This window comes from Emydura macquarii, unplaced genomic scaffold, assembly GCF_026122565.2.
Source record: "Emydura macquarii macquarii isolate MOO-44397 ecotype Brisbane River unplaced genomic scaffold, CSIRO-AGI_Emac_v2 contig_38, whole genome shotgun sequence".
In the NCBI taxonomy this organism is placed as follows: Eukaryota; Metazoa; Chordata; order Testudines; family Chelidae; genus Emydura; species Emydura macquarii.
In genome coordinates, this window is record NW_027130175.1 from 18,000 (window position 1) to 38,625 (window position 20,626).

The window sequence follows — 20,626 nt, forward strand, 5'->3', positions numbered from 1 at the left end:
GCAGCCTGGAAAAACCCAGGTCAGGAGAAAGAGATGTAGGTCTCTGCCCAAGAGATATGACAGATGAACAGACAGGGGCCTATAATGGGTGCCCTTTCTGGATCATGAGGGAGAAATACAGGTGCAGTTGCCCTGAACTGTCACTTAGACAAATCAAAACCAAGTGCTTTAACTTTAGAGCTTTACTTTTTATATAAAATTGGAATTCCTTTGCCACAGTCTCCACTTATAAGTCTTGCACAAATACTAGAATAGGTATTAGAGCACACCAAAACTTAGTTGTTACCCCACAAGGAGGAATCTTTGGTTGATTCAATCACAGATTTCTGGTTGGGGTCCTTCTACACTGCCTGGAGATCTTTCAATGTGTCCACTTGACTCAAACTCGCTACCTCCCTCTTATACCTCAAAAGTTACAGAGACATGTCAATCAAGAAAATATTACATAGCTGATACTGGAATGGCCTTGATGATAGCGAAAAAGATGGTTGTGGGGAGGCCTTAGTGGGTGGAGGGATGCTCCAACTGTGTCTAGAATGGCCACTGAAATGGGTTTTGGGAACCCTGCTTGACCGGACCATTGTCCTTTAGAAGGAGGCCAGTGCTGAGATTCCTGCATAACCCCTGATCCTCAAATTTCTGATGGAGTGTATGCTCTCTGTCTTTGATGAGACAAAGACAAATCCTTTTCTGAGTCTGAAGAAGAATAATCCGGAACAAATGACAGCAGGGGAGCAAAACCATTGGGATTGGGGATAGGTACCCTGGGGATGGTAGTGCCAGGATATCTTCGGAGGATAGCCTTTCAACTCACTGGCATTTGTGAAAGCTTGGGAGGCAATGGTTCCACAGGTTCCTCATGCAGTGAGGTAGGAGTTGCAGGTTTCTGTATTGACAGTCAGCCTTCCTACACTGCGAGGGATACTGGTACCGAGAGGATAAGCAGGTCCCTTGTGGGTGCATACACCTCTAGTGTAGTTGAGAATGGCAATGACTGTTGGTTGTGTCACACAGATCTTTATGGGGATGCTCTTGACAGACCTACAACAAACTCCAGAGGTGATAATCCCTTCTTCTTAGCTGAAGAATGTTCCAGTGAATGTCTTGTAGAGTCTCTGCCCCTATCTGGCTTCGGTACTGACACACCCAAGCAAAGTGCTGAACATGAGGAAGGCTTATGCCTTTTCTTCAGCACCAGCAAAAGGGACCGAAGAGCTGCAGATGTTTCTGGTGGGCTGCTTCATACCCTAGCTAATGTAACTGGGGACTTCTCCCCATGAGACAAGTACAACAGAGGGTGAAGTGCTACCTCCATGAGTAAACACTTGAGCCTTGCCACTCTTTCCTTCTTTGAGTGGGGCTTGAATCCTTTACAAATGTGACATTTGTCACTGATGTTGGATTCTCTCAAACATTTTAAGCAGGCTGGGTGTGGAGCCTGGTACTGAAAGAAAAAAACTTGTCAAGAAAGACCTAAACTAAAACCTAGCACTTAAAACTAACTTAAACTTAACTAACCAACTAATTTCTAACAATTATAAACACACAAACACACACACACACACACACAAAGGAGTGAGGGCAGCACTTATCACAAGTTTGAGAGTGCTTCGACAACCATGACTGATAGTAAGAAGGAACTGAGGGAGGTTGGGGGCAGCTCTGTCCTCTTAAAGCAGCATGCAGTGGTGTGTGGCAATAGAACCATGCTCTGACTACTGTGCATGAGGCGCATACCCATCTACAGTGGAATGGACATGTGCAAGCACTCCAAGAAGAACAGCTAAGTTTCTGCTTCCTAGGGATGGAGAGTTTTAGGGATAAATCCTAAGCATTCAGAGGACAGGACCACCTTAGAAGCAGGATGAGATTCTATGAAGTTCTGAGGAGACACTTATGTGAATACAGAAAGAGAAGCATAAATAAGGACAAAACCTCTTTATTCACATAAAAAGTGGAACAGAAGAACAAAATAAACTGACAGTTTCAAAAAGAGAAATTTTCCATGAATCCCACGTAGTTGGGAGTTTTGACACAACTATCTCAGCAGGGTTCCACATACTCTTTCAGTGGCTGAACTGATAAGAAAAAACATTGCTTTTTCAAACATCCAGTATTCTGTGTTTTGTTAAACATATAGCTTCCCTCCTAATTTTTAGACCGAATACTGCTCTTCTTCTTCACACTCTTCTAAAAAAAAACAAAACAGTAAAAAATGATTAAAGCATAGTCTATCTAACTGGCAAAGTTGTACAGCTAAATACTCAAGTCAGGACATTTCCTTTCTTTAGATTTAGAATAAAAGCCTCACTATTCATCCATCTTATCCCTTAGAAAATTATTACAAAATTAAAATAGAAATAGTCACACAGTCCAGGATTATGTGAGAGATAAATAAATAAATATAATGACCAAAAATATCCAGATGCCTCCAAGCCTTGATCAGTTGCATACACAACTTTAATGCTGCCACTTGAATGAATGCCTTAGGATATTGCATTGCATGCTCATATACTGGTTTTCAAATTTCATAGATCATTACACAATTTTTCTGCAACTGTGTGTGTGCACACGTGTGTGTGCACCTTGCAATGCATTTTTCACTTTTGGAGTACGTACACTGATTTAGATATAAAATTTCCAGTATAACTTTATTCACATAGGTCCCAATCCAGCAGTAGCTCCACTAGGGAGAATCCCACCCTGTGCTCAGTCAGAGCCCATTGAAGTCAAGCAGGAACACAGGACTGGGTCCTTAGAGTTTTTACATTACTTGTTTAGCCTAACCAAAAGGAAGTTGAGGGGAGATATGATTGCTCTCTATAAATACATCAGAGGGATAAATATCAGGGACGGAAAAGAATTATTTAAGTTTAGTGCCAATGTGAACACAAGAACTAATGTATGTAACCTGGCCATTAGGAAGTTTAGACTTGAAATTAGATGCAGGTTTCTAACCATCAGAGGAGTGAAGGGGAATAGTGGGGACAAAAAACCTAGCTGGCTTCAAAACTGAGCTTGATAAATTTATGGAGGGGATGGTATGATGGGACAGCCTAGTTTGGCCATTGACAGATCTTTGACTACTGGTGAAAGATATGCCAATGGCCTGTGAAGGGATGTTAGATGGGGTGGGTTCTGAGTTATTACAAAGAATTCTTTCTTGGGTATCTGGCTGGTGAGTTTTGCCTACATGCTCAGGGTTTAACTGATTGCCATATTTGGGGTCAGGAAGGAATTTTCCCCCAGAGCAGATTGGCAAAGGCTCTGGGTTTTTTTTGCCTTCCTCTGTAGCATGGGGAACAGCTCACTTGCTGGTGGATTCTCTGTACCTTAAAGTCTTTAAACCATGATTTGAGGAATTTAATAACTCAGTCATAGGCCAGGGTCTATTATAGGAGTAGATGGGTGAGGTTCTGTGGCCTGCGTTGTTCAGAAGGTCAGACTAGATGATCCTATTGGTCCCTTCTGACATTAGAGTCTGTGAGCCTCTTGGCAAATTCCATAGCTACAGAATCATGGATTACACTGGATCCTGATTAAAATATGCTACCTGTGTATCTAAAGTTGCAACTGTGTGATTAACATATTAGATTACATTCTGGATTCTCCAGAGGCCAACAGATAAAGATAGGACTTTTGGATAAATAGCCTGAGTTTAAACTGACTCAGGGCCTTCTTTCTGAACCAGCAAATGGACAAGACAAACCATTTGTCCCTAGGGTGAAGGGAAGATTTGGAAGGACTGATACCTGCCATTGGAGTGGAGTGACCTCTTATAAGCTTTTTTGGCATGCATGTAAGTTCTTCTATTATTTTAATCTGTTTTTAATGCTTTCACCTTAAGAATAAATGTGATTGCTTAGAAAGGGCTCTGTGGCAACTTGCAACTATGAGCAATTACAACTGTTCATAGCCTCTAAGGAGAAAGCAAAATACAGACACAGGCCAATTTAGGCAGTCTGGCTTGCTGGGGAACTCACAGTGTAGGCAGGCAACTGTGCAACCTGGAAAAACCCGGGTCAGAAAAAGAGATGTAGGACTCTGCCCAAGAGATATGACAGATGAACAGCCAGGGGCCTATAATGGGTGCCCTTTCTGGATCATGAGGGAGAAATACAGGTGCAGTTGCCCTGAACTGTCACTATTTTAATTTAAAATCTGGAAATATATAAAATTAACATGGCATACATTAAATGGATTAAAAGCTGGTTAATTATTAGGTCTCAAAAAGTAATTGTAAATAGGGATTCATCAAACGGGTGTGTTTCTAGTAGGGTCCTTCAGGGATCAGTTCTTGGCTCTAATTTAACATTTTTATTAATGACCTGAAAGAAAACATAAAATCATCACTGAAAAAGTTTATAGATGATACAAAATTGGGGCAATAGTAAATAACAAAGGACAGGTCACTGATACAGAATGATCTGAGACACTTGATAACATGACCTAAGCAAACAAAACACATTTTAATATGGCTAAATATAAATGTATGTATCTAGGAACAAATAATGTAGGCCATACTTACAGAATGGGAGACTCCATCCTGAGATGCAGTGACTCTGAAAAAGATTTGGTAGCCAAAAGGGCTAATACAATCCTGGGATGTATAAATAGGGGAATCTTGAGTAGGAGTACAGAGGTTATCTCACTTCTGCATTTGGCCCTCGTGCAACTGCTGTTGGAAAACTATATCCAGTATTCAAGAATGATGTTGATAAACTGGAGACGGTTTAGAGAAGAGCCACAAGAATGACTGAAGGATTAAAAATCATGACTTACAGTGATAGACTCAAAGAGCTCAATCTATTTAGTTTAACAAAGAGAAGATTAAGGGATGACTAAGTACCTACACAAGAAATAAATATTTAATAGGCTCTTCAACCTACCAGAGAAAGTTATAGCATGATCTAATGGCTGAAAGTTGAAATTAGACAAATTCAGACTGGGAATGCGGTATAAAGTTTTAATTATACTCACCATTAACAACTGGAACAATTTACCAAGTATTCGCCATCACTGACCATCTTAACATCAAGATTGGATGTTTTTCTACAAGATTTGCTCTAGGAATTATTTTGAGGAAGTTCTGTGTTATACAGGAGGTCAGACTAGATGCTCACAATGGTCCCTTCTGGCATTGGAATCTATGAATCTATGATTCACTCAATGTAGTTTTGATAGAATTTCCTAGTTACTCATTTAAAAAAACAAGAAATAACTTCTATAATCTGGAACTATTTGTAAAACACTTCCAGTGTCTCAGGGCCTGAACAAGGTGCAAATTCAGTGAAACGAGAAGCCTGATTCTGAACTGAGTTCCACTGGTATGAATCCAGAGTTACTGTCATACACCCAAATCAAAGCGGAGTTTTCTCTAAAAAGCACTTCTCTTCACGAAGGGCTGTTTTCCTGCGAAATATTAATTTGCTACCCGTAACCGGTTGGCACAGGCCCCACCGGTGCTCTGGTCCTCTGCCCCACAAACCACCCACAGATCTCAGCCTCCTGCTCCCACCAGTGCTCTTTATTCACAGGCTGTTACCCACCACCATCTATTTACACACACATTCCAGGCTCAAGGGCCACACAGTTCTAGTCACTAACACAGGCAGCTCACCTCCAATTGTGGTTTCTCCCTCTCAGGCTGGTCACTCATCCCCCCTTTCCTCCTTTTCTGTGATCCTTTATAGGACCTGCCTAAGGAGCCTAGCAGCTGGTCCCTATTGGCCCACTGCCCCGCAGGCTCACTCAGATGACTCCAATCCTCCTTTCATGAGGGGCTCAGTACTATTTTAGCTCCAGGGTGTGGGCAAGCACCCTCTTTCCCCAGACTAAGGGAGAAGCCACTGAACCTGGACTCAGTTAATTACGGGGGACAACGAATGAAAAAACAAGGACAGGTAAGAAGGTCAAAGGGGAAGATGGAGGGAACCTGATGGGAACAACAAGCACAGGACCCTGGATAGTGCCCACTGCTCCTCAAAGGTAGCCAAGGAGTCAGCGGACAAGTCCCAGAGGAACTCTGCTCGGAGACATGAGCGGATGCAGGAATGGAAGGAGGCCCCAAAGTCGCAGAGCACCTCTTTGCCAACCTCTTCTCCCTGGTGTTGTAGATGGCTGCCTTGGCCAAGGCAAGGAGAAGGTTGACAAGGAGGTCCTGTGACTTTGTGGGGCCATGGTTGGGGTGTGCAAAGATCAGAAGATGTGGGGAGAAGTGCAGCCAGAACCTCAGGAGGAGGTTCTGGAGGAGCCAGAATAGGGGCTGCAAACCGGCGCACTCCAGGTAGATGTGCACCAAGGTTTCCCTCATGCCACAAAAGGGACAGGCTTCGGGATGGGGGGTGAATCTCATCAGGTACACGCCCGTGCTCACAGCTCTGTGAAGGAGCCGCCAGCCGATGTCCCAGTTGAACCAAGGTGGAATACAGGCTGGCCCACTGGGGTCTCTCACCCTTGACAGGTGGTAAGAGGTCCCACCACTCAGTGTCAGGGTGGGACACGAGGGCGACAAAATGGAGTGTGGTGCACGAGTGTGCGGAAATGTGTCACTGGCGTGGTTCGGAAGCATGCTGGCTGCAGGTCCCGCAGCTGTCTCAGGGTGTGCACAGGAGGCAATCGGGAGGGGGGCTCGTGGGGCGGGGTCCCAATGAAGAGGTACGGAGGGCCCAGGGTGAGTGGCAGGTGGAGAGGGCTCCCTCTCAGGACTCTATTGAGGTAGGCCCAAGCAGTGGGAGGCCATGCTACTCGCACTTCCTGGAGTATGCACCGGGAGGTTCGAAGGGTGGAGAGCCCCATGCACCACCCCAGCACTTGGGGATCCACCCAGTCACCCCGATCGTAGTGCAGGAGGTCTCCGATCTTGGTGACGCCTGCCAGGACCAGTCTCTGGTGCACCAAGTAGGACTCTGCCACTTGCACACTGAGATGGGCATTGTGTAGTAGGGGTCCGCGAGGAGATCCATCCCCTAGGCAGCTGCCCCAGACCTGGTTGCAGAGACCAGCCTCCAGGTCCAGAGGAGGTCCTGGTAGAAGACCAGCAGCTCGGAGAGGTCTCATGGAAGACCCCTCAGGTGGAGAAAAAAGAGCTGCCAGTTAAGAGTCCAGTGGCAGAGGGCTGACTTTGCCTTAAGTTTTCAGCCAGCACCCTGTCACACTACCCCAAAATGTTTCTGTGCTATAAATGTTCACAGAAAGCTTGCAGAAATTTTCTTGCATTGGGAAAATGTATTTCCAATTCTCCTTGTTTGTAAAATAGCTCACAACTCTTTTGCTTACAATGAAAAAAACAAAACAAAAGAAAAACCAACCTCCCAAAAAAAAAGCAACCTGTGGGCTTTGAAAATTTCATCCCCAAAAGTGAATGTTTTAGAAAGCTTCAAGGAACTAAAAATAAAAGTTAAGATGGAATGGCTTTGGGAAACTTATCTATAGTAGTTTCAATACCTGTCACTCATATGCTCTTCACATATTAAAGAATAACTGAAGCATGCTATCTTAAAAAACACTTACTGTGTCTGCAGCACCAGAACCACCTTGTGTTGTCTGTCTTTTTCTGGAGGGCCTATAATACAAACCACATGCTGTTTGGACAATACATGCTGAAATCATAATTATTATGGCTGGTTTAGGGAAGATGCTTCTTAAAATCTATCAAACCATTTGTGTTACATGAAAGAATATTAATGAACTATATAATCATGTTTCTGCATTTCAGATTAAACCAGTTTGGGTGAAAGTGTTTCTCTTTCACCTTAAGTAAGTGGAATCAATTTGCAAATGTTGGCTCCTGGCAGCTTCCATCTCTCTGGCATTCCTCACTCCAGGGGATTGATGCTAAATTGATGTTTGGCAAGAGGGCAAAATGGCAAAAAAACAAAAAACAAAAAACCCAACCTCCTAAAGGCACCAGAGCAGCCTACCATCTTTGGAAGACTGCAGGCAGAAGGGAAACTGAGGCAGTTGAAGCCCCAATGCTAGATAGGTAAGATGCTCCTCTAACCACACACAAGCTTCTTATTAAATTTGAAGGCAGGGTGCTACAATAGGTCCTGAAAAAACTAAAATAAGTGCATTCTGATGATCAGGAAAGCTAGTCTCTGTAATGTACTAGCTGAATTTCAGAAATGAATAGAATAATCATATTTACTCTTTATTGAACAAAACTGGACATTAGATGGTATGTGGACATCCTGTCAGATTCTGAGCCCAGCGCTTTGTAATTTTGTCTTTTTAGCTGTGTAACCTTAACTCTGCATTAACTTTTTCTACATTAAATTTCTTTTCTTTTTTTAAAGACCAAAAAGGAATTTCCCTTTGCTTAATAATAGCATTTAAATAGTTCAAATTACGCACTACAGTTCTAACATTCATGTGAAAACTGGGGAAGGCCAGCCAGCTCTCACCTATGCTACTAATAATGCCAGTCAACATTTTTCATGTGTAAAGTTTTCCAGGAGAAAAAATGAGGCTTTCTTCTCACAGAATTTTTTGCAGGGAAACTTCATTTTTGATGGAAAATTTTGATTTTCCCACACGAAATTTTGATTTTTTTGTCTAGACTTAAAAAGTCATTTTGATTTTTGAAGATTAAAAAATATTCATTCTCCATTTTAAGATGATTGTGGGGTCTCTTCCATTTTCTTTCCTGTTTTTGCCCCCACTCCATATGTAAGGGGTCTATTAGCCTCTTACTGAAACTTAGTGGGTCTTTTTGGTTGGCTATCTCTGGAGGAAGCAGGACCCTGGAACAGACAGCCCCCAGGGCCAGTGGAGAGAGGCCAACTCAGGTCAGCCAGATTGACAGGGCGGGCAGGCCAATGAGGGAGCCAGGAGGGTGGGGGGAGCCCAGCCCTCCCTGTGAGCTGGAGCTGCCTGCCTGGGCAGAGCTGAGGGGAGCTAAGAACAAAGCAGCCTGCAGCTGGAAGGCTGGAAGAGGAGCACAGAAAACTGAATGGAGCTGAGCTGACCTGACCCACAGCAGCAGAGCCAGAGAGGCATCCCAGAGAGCCAAGCGCAGCTGCACTGAAGCAGAGCGAGCTGGGGCAGGAGCCATCTGGAGCTGGGTGTGTGGTGAGCAGCTGGGGAGAGCGAAGGGGACTTTGGGACTGTGTGGCTACTGGCAGAGCACTGCATCCCTGGTCTGACTGGGCCTGCATCCCCAGAGCACTGCATAGCCAGGGCCTGGACAGTGGGCCTGCAACATGTGACAGACTAAAGATGAATCCCAGAGACACTGTTTGTGGTGCTCCTTGTTCTGTGCCAGGGGGTAGTGCTGGGTGTTTTCCTTTAACCTTTATCCTCTTTTCTTACTTGTCTTTTTTTTATTTAATTTGGTTGCTGTTTGTGTAATAAATTATATTGCTTTGCATTGTATACAATGATCAGTGGGTCAGGAAGCTTGGGCCCAGTTCAGAGTTAGTACCCTGGAGTGGGGACACCCTCCAATCCCCTGCCCTAAGGCACCATGGCAAGATTGGGGGTTGAGCCCCAGGAATCCTGGGCCCAGCCTTGTCGGTGTTACAGGCATTCATCCCACACAGGAGAGTGGGTATATCACATCCACCGCCTTCCCTACATCCACAGAGCCAGGAGCCCTCGAGGTCAGGTGGGTACCCTCTGGCACCATGGCAAGATTGGGGGTTGAGCCCCAAAGCACCCCACCACACAGGAGAGTGGGAAGGGAGCCCTTGAGAGTGGGAGGAGGGACTCAGATCCTTTTCCTAGCCAACTTTACCAGGGTAGTGTACAAGCCAGGAAAGTTCCCTACAATAGCAGGCCCATTCCCCTGCTTACACAGTTTTCTACTGGAAAAAAGTTGGAAAACTGTAAGAGTGCAAGAAAAAAGTTGGAAAACAGTAAGAGTGCAAGAAAATGCCATTCCCCCCACTTTCTCACAGTTTTGTTTTATCTTCTCCCCACTCTCCAGTGAAAATAAATACGTATGTATGTGGCAGGGGTGGAGTCAAAGAGGGAGAGAAAGGGGAAGAAAGCCTCAGACCCAAAAATGGCCAATGGAATTTTTCACTTTCCAAAAAATAAACTGTGTCCTGCTCTGCAGTTTTCAGGAACACAAGTATGACAGCTTGGGGAGCCTGTGTATGTACAACTTATGAATTCTGATTTCTGTTTTGAAGCAATTATTATAAATGTTTTTTAACAGGGAATGCCTCTGTGTGGCTGTGGAATCCACCCTTTGCTGACAGAGGATGAACCACGTCCCTACCAGATAAAGGACAATAGAGAGCTGTTAAGGAGGCTGGATGTGGGTGGGAGAAACTATTTGTTTGCAGGGAGGGGGAAGTGAAGAGATGGGGAGGTTACTTACTTTCTACAGTAACGGGAGTTCTTCCAGATATTTGTCCCTATGCGTGCTCCACTTCAGGGGCCCATGTGCCCATTGGAGCCACACATGCACCCTAGCTATCCTTGTGCCCATACTGAGGATACATAGAGCAGTGTCAGGTGAACTGCCTTCAGTTTCTTCTTTACCACAAAGTCCCATCAAGACAAGAATCCAAAGCAGAGGGGAAGGAGGGTGGGTAGATGAGCACCCATGGGGACAAACATCTAGTCACTTTACAGGGTAAATAACCTCTTCTTTTTCTTCTCTGGGTTCTCCACCATACAGGAAGTGGGTGCTTTTGATATTGGTCTAAGACTTTGAGGTGATGTGAAGGGAAGCCCAGGTGGCAGCTTTATGGACTTCTGCAAGTGAAACATTCTTGAACAGAGCTATGGATGTAGACTGATCTGGTATATTGGGCTGCAGCTCTAGGAGGAGGCTTGGAATTAGCAATTTCATAAAATAAAATGCAGCCAGTAACCCATTTGGACAGTCTTTGGGTGGAGACAGGGACTTCTTTAACTCTGTCACTGAAAGCAACAATCTGGGGGATAGCCAAATGCTTTACGGGGTATCTCTAGATAGACATCAGGAGAGTTTTTATTTTCTAAGGTGTGAAGAGCAGCTTCTTCCTTGGAATGGTGAGGTTCAGGTTAAAAACAGATGGGATGGGTTACTCACCTTGCAGTGACTTGAGTTCTTTGAGATACGTTGTCCCTATGCATAGTGCACGTCAGGGTTGCACCCAGGATCAGAGATTTTTCCCTAGCAGTGTCCGTCTGTTCCACACATGCGCCCCAGCTCTCCTCATGCTCTGCACCAAGGGACTAAAGGAGGCTGCCAGATTGCTACCATTTGAGTTCCTTCTCTATTGCTAGGCCCCCAGGAACCTAGGCAGTGGGGAAGGTGGGCAGGAAATGCACTCTTCATAGGAACAAAACATCCCAAAGAACTCAAGTTACTACAAAGTGAGTATCCCATTGTCCTTCAAGTGCTTATCCCTATGTGTAGTGCACTGCAAGTGATTCATAAGCAGTGTCTTTTTCAAGGAGGTTGGTGCCTGGAGTCCTATGCCACAACAGACTGTAGAACTGCCATGCACAGAGGCACATCCGAGCTGGCTGTTTGCCCCAGAGTACAGTGCCTCGTGAATGTGTGTACCGGGCTCCAAGTTGCTCCTCTGCATATGTCAATAATAGGAACATCTCAAAAGGAAAAATGCTTGGGCTCTGGTTGAATACGCTATCACAATGCATCTTGAGATCCACTTCAACAGCCTTAGGCCTCTCCTTTCATTCAGTCTGCATATTATACAAAGAGCTAGGAGACTCACGAATTGGCTTTGTCCACTGTAGGTAAAAGCCAAGAGTCCTGTGAACACCAAGGAATACCATATTACCTCTTCTCTACTAGAGTAAAGTTCTTGGTAACACAGGTGAGTGAATACTTTGGTGGGTGTGAAAATCTGACATCACCTGCTGGATAAATATTGGATGCAGTCTCATGGATACCTTTTCCTTCTGGAAAACTGTATGGCTGGGTCTGCCATGAGTACTCCTAACTTTCCAACCCCTCTGACCATTGTGATAGCGACCAAGAATACTATCTTCACTGAGAGATGTAGCAGAGAGTAGAATGATAGAGGTTCAAATGGCAACTTTGTTAGGATTGATAAAAGTAAAAGGTAAAAGTCCAGGCTGGTACAGGATTTCTCACAAGAGGAAAGACTTGAATCAGATCCTGCAGGAACCAGGATGTGACTGGGTGAGAAAATAAAGAGTAGGTACCTATCAGTGGATGATATGCGCTGATGGCCACCAGGGGTTTCCTGAGATAACTGAGACAATCCCAAACATTTTAAGGATATTAGGTAGTGTGGCACACCTGGAATATTTGGTTATAAAGAGGAAATTCCTCATTGGTCACACCAAAACAAAAATCTTTTCCACTTGTTGTCTAATATTTCCCCACAGAGTCTTTTGAAGTAGTACTTTGTATAACCTGGATGTCAGTCAAGCAAACCTTTCTTAGGTCCAACATACATTACCCTCAGTAATAAGAGAATCAGAAGGAACACATAATCTCATAGAATATTAGGGTTGGAAGGAACCTGTGGAGGCCATCTCGTCCAACCCCCTGCTAAATCATCCCAGCCAGGGTTTTTTCAAGCCTCACCTTAAAAATCTCTAAGGATGGAGATTCCACTACCTCCCTAGGTAACCCATTCCAGTGCTTCACCACCCTCCTAGTGAAAAAGGTTTTCCTAATATCTAATGTAGACCTCCCCCACTGCAACTTGAGACCATTTCTCCTAGTTCTGTCATCCGCCAACACTGAATAGCCTGGCTCCATCCCCCCTGGAACCCCCCTTCAGGTAGTTGGAGGCTGCTATCAAATCTCTCCTCACTCCTCTCTTCTGCAGATTAAATAAGTCCAGTTCAATCAGCCTCTCCTCATAAGTCATGTGCTCCCCTCCCCTAATTATTTTAATTGCCCTCTGCTGGACTCTCCAATTTGTCCACAACCTTTCTGTAGTGGGGGACCCAAAACTGGACACAATATTCCCACTTCCCACGATCTGCCGGCAGCACTCCTATTCATGCAGCCCAATGTGCCGTTAGCTTTCTTGGCGACAAGGGCACACTGTTGACTGATATTCAGCTTCTTGTTCACTATAACTCCCCAGGTCCTTTTCTGAAGAACTGCTGCTTAGCCATTTGGTCCCCAGTGTGTATCAGTGCATGGGATTCTTCCATCGTAAGTGCAGGACTCTGTATTTGTCCTTGTTGAATCTCATCAGATTTCTTTTGGCCCAAATCTCCAATTTGTTTAGGTCACTTTGTATCCTATCCCTATCCTCCAGTGTATCTACCAGTTCTCCCAGCTTAGTGTCATCTGCAAACTTGCTTAGGGTGCAATCCACCACAACCTCCAGATCATTAATGAAGATGTTGAACAAAATCAGCCCCAGCACCGACTCCTGAGGCACTCCACTTGATATCGGTTGTCAAGTAGAGATTGAGCTGTTGATCACTACTTGTTGAGCCCGATGATCTAGCCAGCTTTCTATCCACGTTATAATCCATTCACCCAACCAATCCATACTTCTTTAACTTGCTGGCAAGAATACTGTGGGAGACCACATCAAAAGCTTTGCTAAAATCAACGTATATCAAATCCACCGCTTTCCCCACATTCGCAGAGCCAGTCATATCATAGAAGGCAATAAGGTTGGTCAGGAATGACTTGCTCTTGGTGAATCCATGCTGACTATTCCTGATCACCTTCCTCTCCTCCAAGTACTTCAAAATGGATTCCTTGAGGATATGCTTCATGATTTTTCCGGGCTCTGAGGTGAGACTGACTGGTCTTTAGTTCCCTGGATCCTCATTCTTCCCTTTTTTAAAGATGGGCTGTCTCAGGGCTACTGACCATTATATGAGAAAAGCGTTGCCCTGAGAGCCTGGATTGCAACCCCCTATGGAGCACAACTCCCTGCACTTTTTGTTCATATGTGACTGGAAAAGATGTGTGGTTGGGAAACCTCACATCTGAAACACTTTTATAGAGTCAGTCGTTCCACTCCTGCTCAAGCTCTGTGAAGAAGTGTCTGCTCAGAGGTCTCCCATGATATTCTGTATTCCTGGCAAATGCACAGTAGTCAGAGTAATCTGTATAGGTATGCACCAGTATCAGAGGGTGATGGCCTCTACACAAAGCTGTGAGGTGTGTGCTCCTCCCTGCTAGTTGATATAATAGATCACTGTCATGTTGTCCCATAATACCTGGATTGACTGGTTGTGAATGTGCGGGAGGAATCGCTCACAGGCCAGCCTGATTACTCTCAGTTCCAACTTTTCGATGGGGAGCCTAGGCTCCTGAGGAGACCAAGTCCTTTGCATTGCCTGCCCCTCCATGTGTGCCCTGTACATATAAGTAAGGAAATGTAACAGGTGCTTTTACAGGTAGCCAGTAATGCATGGCCGGCTTACAACCAAGTGTTATGTGAACAAAAACATTGGGGAAGCTGGGATTAGAAATAAGTAAAAGTGTCACAATCTTATCATATAGTGTAAACATAAATGGAATTTTACTTGCCTTCTAAAGAGCTGAGCAATTTGAGTTCTTTTATATATGGCAAAGCTGATAACCAGAAGAAGAAGTAGGATGCTTCCAATTGCTATTCCCATAATGATAATGTCACTACTGGACACTTGGAAAGAAACAAACACAGAACATTACAATTTGTTTGCACTCAAGAGTCACTCATACAACTGTAACAAATATTTCTGTAGAAACTGAGGCTTGTGCCTGTATGAAGTGTGCATGCATCACACACACATACAGCTATCTCATACGTAAATTATCTAAAAATACTAGCAAAGAGGGCCTCCAAACTTGGTCATTGTTGATAAATTCAAAGTACTGCATATTGGAAAACATAATCCCAACTATACATATAAAGTGATAGGATCTAAATTAGCTGTTACCATTCAAGAAAGATCTTGGAGTCATTGTGGATAGTTCTCTGAAAACATCCACTCAACGTGCAGGGGCAGTCAGAAAAGCTAACAAAATGTTAGGAATTGTTAGGGAAGGGATAGATAATAAGACAGAAAATATCATATTGCCTCTTTATAAATCCATGGTACGCCTACAACTTGAATACTGTTTGAGATGGGGTTACTATATTTGCACAAAGATGTATTGGAATTTGAAAAGTTACAGAAAAGGGCAACAAAATTATTAGGGGTATGAAAAAACTTCCCTATGAGGAGAGATTAATAAAACTGGAAATTTTCAGTGTGGAAAAGATGACGGGGGATATGCTACAGTTCTATAAAATTATGACTGGTTTGGAGAAAGTTAATAAGGAAGTGTTATTTACTCCTTCTCATAACACAAAAAGTAGGGGTCACCAAATGAAATTAACAGGAAGCAGGTTTAAAGCGAACAAAAGGAAATATTTATTCATATAATGCACACTCAACCTGTGGAATTCCTTGCCAAACGATGTTGGGAAGGCCAAGACTATAACGAGGTTAAAAAAATAGAACTAGGTAAGTTCTTGGAGGATAGCTATTAGCCAGGAGGGGCAGGGATTGCTGTTTGCCAGAAGCTGGAAATGGGCAATGGGATTGATCACTTGATGATTACCTGTTATATTCATTCCCTCTGGAGCATCTGGCCTTGGCCACAGTTGGAAGACTGGGCTAGGACCATTGGTCTGACCCAGGATGGCTGTTCTTACGCTCTTCTCCATAACTCAAACAGAGCTCACCTGCCTTTAAACAAATGTGTTTTGCCCATCTATAAACTGTTTTATTATTTATGATACACTAAGACAAGACTCACTACCAATTTTGGGGAATAAGGTACTATGGTCCTCTCCAAGGGTTGACCAACTCTGAAAAGGTGTAATCTCTGTCAAAAGACATATGGACAAGATTGTAACTGAAGTATCTATTTTTGATTGTTTGCATTCTCTTTTGGTTTTAATTTTTTCCCTTTCTTTAACAATAGTCATTGCTAATAGTTTAGTCATTAGTTTAGCCATTGCTAATAGTTTAGTCGCTGTGAGGTGAAGAACTTGAATTGGCATTAAGAGAGACATTTATTAAGATTTGGCCTATTATTTCTTATTACTCTAGACAATAACATTTTAGTGATTTCTAAGATTAAATTACTTGGTACTCAACAACTTGAAACCGTCCTTTTGACTCCAGATGCACCTTAGAAAAGGACTACATGTGAACAATCACTTGAAGAATTGGGGGGATATAGGAATTCAGTGAGTTTATAGAAATTGGAAAGTAATAATCACATAAAAGGAATGGATGACTACTAGGACTGGTGGATTTAATCGTATGCTAAAATAGAGAAATCTTACATTGGTAGGAAGAAAATTCAAGGGGTTTGAGTAGCAACATAATAGGCGCCACTGAGCTAGGTAGAAAAAAGTGCATCACATTCTTTCCACTACTTTTTTGACTCTGGTGTCTATTTCAGGCAAAGTTTTGATACACTTATTCATGATGAATAGTACCTTAGTACCTGCACAAGATCCCACTGACATCAGTGGAACCATTTGTGAAGTAAGGTGCTGCTTGTGTAGCAGAAGGGGTTAGCTTTAGCATTTATTTTATTTGGCAGTAATGCAAGGAACCTACAGGCCTGTAACTTGTAAGACATTGGCTTCTGCAGTTAGCATAAGGCTTGAGGCCTATGAACTTTGGCATAGACAAATGGCCTAATGGTCACCTATACGATTTAGGGGACTGGAAATAGTGTGTGTAAGGGGGAATTTTGTCTTTAACGACACAAGCTAATCACAAGAATATGAGTTAACACTGGACTTTGGATAGAACATCTGCAGATATCAGATCACAACAGTTTGTTCCATGGCAACAAACTGATGCATATGATAATAAGTTGAGATAATTAACATACTAATATATAGGAGAAGGGCATGTTAACATTAGTAGAGTGAGGAAATACAAATAAGGAAGAGGGGAGAAACCTCTTTTGAATATGCAGTAGCCATAGTGGCATCTGCATAACTTATTATAAAAGTTGTATCCATGCTTGTGTGCAGGAGGAGAGATTTAGCCCTTGGGAGATGCCAGCATGATGGGCAGAGGTGATGAGGAGGAAGGTGATGATGATGATGATGAGTAAGATAATGGCTTCCATTTCAGTTCTGTAAGGGATGTTGTGTGTATATGGATATTCAGATGTACATTCAGTATTATCTTTATCCACTTTACTGGCTTAGAGTGTTTGTGACTTAGCTAAATGTATTAATAAAATATTCTAAACACAGAAGTGTACTTATAGTGTGAGTGTCACAACTGTGCACATCAGGGTTCCCAATTATACAGTAATTTTAATAATACTGGGCCTGATCTTGGGACAAGAGCCTGTCAAACCTCAGAGTGATAATTGGGAATTCGAAGGATATCAGAATCAGGCCTTTTGGGTGTTAAGTAATGACTTCCAGAACCTTTCAAGGGCAGCCCAAGTGGACCACATTATAGTTGTATAGCCTGAATGTGTCAGGTATGGGTGACATTTGCAAGGACCACATTAGAATACAAGTTACAGGTTCCTGGCTTTAGACTAAAACCAGGATAAAATATAGCGTGCTTAGTGTATCACAGCACTTACTCTTGCTAGTTGGAGGGGGCCCACTGTCAACACTTCCTCCAAATCCTTTGTATTTGCAGTCTGGAGGGGCCCAACCATAATTACAATGGCAATTTTTCTTACTGTTGCACACCTGAAATAGAATTAAGGATGTAAATAACATGAAACAAATGAGTAATTTGATTAATATACAGCTTTCTTGAGCTATTGGTGCATTCTAACTGCCTTGTACAGCATGGCATCACATATTAAGTAAAAGACAGAATGATAGTTTCTTAGCTGCTACTTTACATTTCTCCAAGTCTCTTGGTATGAGCAACAAGATAACTAGTTATCCAAAGTCTCCATCTTTGGCAGAAGGAGTTAATTTACTAACTTTGATTCATTAATGTGCAATCTTGCCATCTAATGGCTGAGGAAAAGAGAAAAAATGGAACCAACTTCTCTAACCAGTTAAATGAGTTCTCCTTTAGTTTATCTTGTATAGGGCTGTATTTTGGAGCTGGAAGACCATGTTTAATTGAGTCACCATATACCCTCTCTGGTAGGGATCACCAAACCTTTGAAAATAGAGTACATGATAGAGCAAACTTCCCCTCAGATGAAAAAATCCAATATGTAGAGTTATTAATTTATTATAAAAGAAATTTTAATTTTACTGAAACCCTTAGTGAAATCAGGTGTAAAGCCCCAAAAGGGAAAGATAGGTATAAAAAAATAACGGCAGATTGCATATGGCAGAGCTGGTTTCTTCCTTCTCTCTGGACTGTACTATAAGAAGTAGAGATCTGGGCATTCTTATCTTGGAGGAGTATATTTTTACCTTCAGAGCCAGGTGAAGCTGACTGTATTAATCTCTTAGTCTTGAATTCTATTTTCAGCCATGCAAGAGCTACTGTTTCTATTTTTGCACTACACCATCTGGTGCTAGGAATGTAACTTGGAAAGCAGAAGATGGCTCATTCCCTGACATGAGGTAGAGGGGAAGCCACAGGATCATAAAACAGGTTTTCTACTTGTAGGTATAAATCAAGATCAGGACACAATGCCGGTTGTTATAATTTAACGTTTACTTTGCAATAGTTCCTAAAGGGCATAAGAAGTTTGGGCTCCCATTGTGTCCGCTTGTGCAAAAATATGTGATAAATGACCCCAAAAAGCTTGGTTAGAACTTGGCTGAGCTCAGGATAATACTCAGTAGTACAGAGGCCTCAGGTGAGGCCAGAAATCAGCCAGATGGTTTTTATACTATAGAACGGGCTTTTAAGAAAGGGTGATTCTTAGTAAAGGTACTACTTGAATTTTTGTTACTAGAATTTCATAAACCACATTTATTTTTCAGAGGGTTATCAATTAAAATCCCTCCATTCCCTTTCATCAAGAAAGCCAAAAATAGTCCAGGCTCCCCTTTCTTCAGGAGGGCTAAAGAAGAGAGTGCTTATCCCCTTCCCAGGCTCCAATCCACACACAAAATCCTCCCTTCTCCATTTGGGCAGCTGTGCTTCTTCCCAAGAGCACGTTTCCTGCTGAAACCCTTAATCTCTTATGGCTTCCTCTCTCTGTGCTATTCAGTTAGCCAATGAACTACAGTCTTCAAGTCTTCTCCTTAAGCCTGGCACTTAAGATGATCTTTATAGGCGAGGCTCTTTCTCTCAGCCCACTGAAGGAGTTTAACTCCCTCACAGTCCGGCTGAGACTAGGACACAAACATCCTGAGCTTCTTGTCCCAACTTCCCATTTGTGTCTGCTTGATTTAAATAGTAATTGCATCAATGGTCTGCATAGATCACCTTGCAGATGGGCACCTGACTGCCAGACATCAAATCCTGAGCATGTCGGTTGCTCAGGCTGAACATTGTCTAACTGGTAGGTGGGTAAGTGGACTAACAGTGTCATGCTGCTTTTTAGTGAAATTCACAATTCTACTACTAACTATGACAGGAGCTTGCCTTTATCTTAAGCAGTAGAAACTTTTGGCTTTTTGGAACCAAAAGATCAGGGTTCCAGCTCCCCAAGCCTTACAGCTACGTCTAGTAGGTTTCCAATATAGTCTGTATCGTGCTGGGACTTTGGACAGCTTGTCAGGAATCCCAGTGACTGCGCTGCCATTGAGGTGACGATATTTAAAACTTTGTTGTAGTGAGACACATAAATATTACATTTGACTGCAATTTGAGGGCAAGTTAAGTCTTCCTCTTTCTCATTGTCATTCATTCCAAAAGGCTTTGAAATAACTATGTTCATCTCTTCCTGATTCCTCCAGTTAATTTTGGTGCGTAAGCTAAGCTGGTACCTACAGTTAACAGCCCTTCATCCTGCACAACAAGTTTCTCCTTTAAAATTAGCATGGGATAGACTCAGTCTTTCTGAAGAGAACACCTATTTTTCTGAGGATTTCCCATTCTGCCCCCACTCTGGAGCCATTGAGGCTATGTACACACTGACGGCGGCAAATTCGCTGCCGTTATATTGATTTTTCCAATTCAATTGAGCGGCAGTGAAGACACTGCTCAATTGATCCAGAAGTCGATCTAATAAAACCACCTCCCCAAAAAGCATAGCACTGCGTCAATGGGAACACATTTCCCTACAGCGCAGAGGAGACGGCACGCTAAAGGGAAGCTACAAAGTTGACGGGAGTTACGCAAGCTACTCTGCGTAGCTTGCGTAACTCCCGTTGACTGCTGCTGAATTTTGCCGGCATTATAGACCAGGCTTCAATCTCTTCATTAACAAAATGACAGAAGAAGGGCTTTTGGTCATAGAACTGCCGTAAAATACAGGATTTGTAAAAATTCCTATGAATTTCATCTAGAAGTGCTATGCCACTGGGAGCAAGGGAAATTATTGTTCTACCATTTTCTTGTTGAAGTGATGAAAATTGTTGGGGGAGAAAACAAGAGACAATACAGAAGAGCAGATTTGGCTGTCCGTGGATGAGAAGCCTACTCAGAAGGAAGAAAAGTAATGAAGTATTTTGCACCATTCATTTGAGGATCTGAAAGGATTTTAGTTAACAGAGATTTGCAAGCCTCACGCTCCTCTGTGAGAAATGTGAGTACTACTGTATCCACCAGTAAGCCACGGAATCCCAGTGGACAATGATGGTCGAAAATGCTTTTTATCACTTCATCT

General features: G+C 43.0%; 1 protein-coding gene across 1 annotated transcript in view; it reads right to left on the reverse strand.

Annotated features, from left to right (window-relative positions):
• Positions 1 to 1,923: 1,923 nt before the first annotated feature.
• Positions 1,924 to 20,626, reverse strand: part of LOC137165356 (disintegrin and metalloproteinase domain-containing protein 29-like) — an 89,962-nt gene continuing 71,259 nt past the window's right edge. Inside the window, exons 10-13 of the mRNA XM_067566634.1 lie at positions 17,513 to 17,624; positions 14,444 to 14,558; positions 7,513 to 7,564; positions 1,924 to 2,190 (exon numbers count right to left, since the gene is read on the reverse strand). Coding sequence (XP_067422735.1) covers positions 2,149 to 2,190; positions 7,513 to 7,564; positions 14,444 to 14,558; positions 17,513 to 17,624 — 321 coding nt within the window. The 3' untranslated portion in view covers positions 1,924 to 2,148. The remainder of the gene's footprint in view (positions 2,191 to 7,512; positions 7,565 to 14,443; positions 14,559 to 17,512; positions 17,625 to 20,626) is intronic.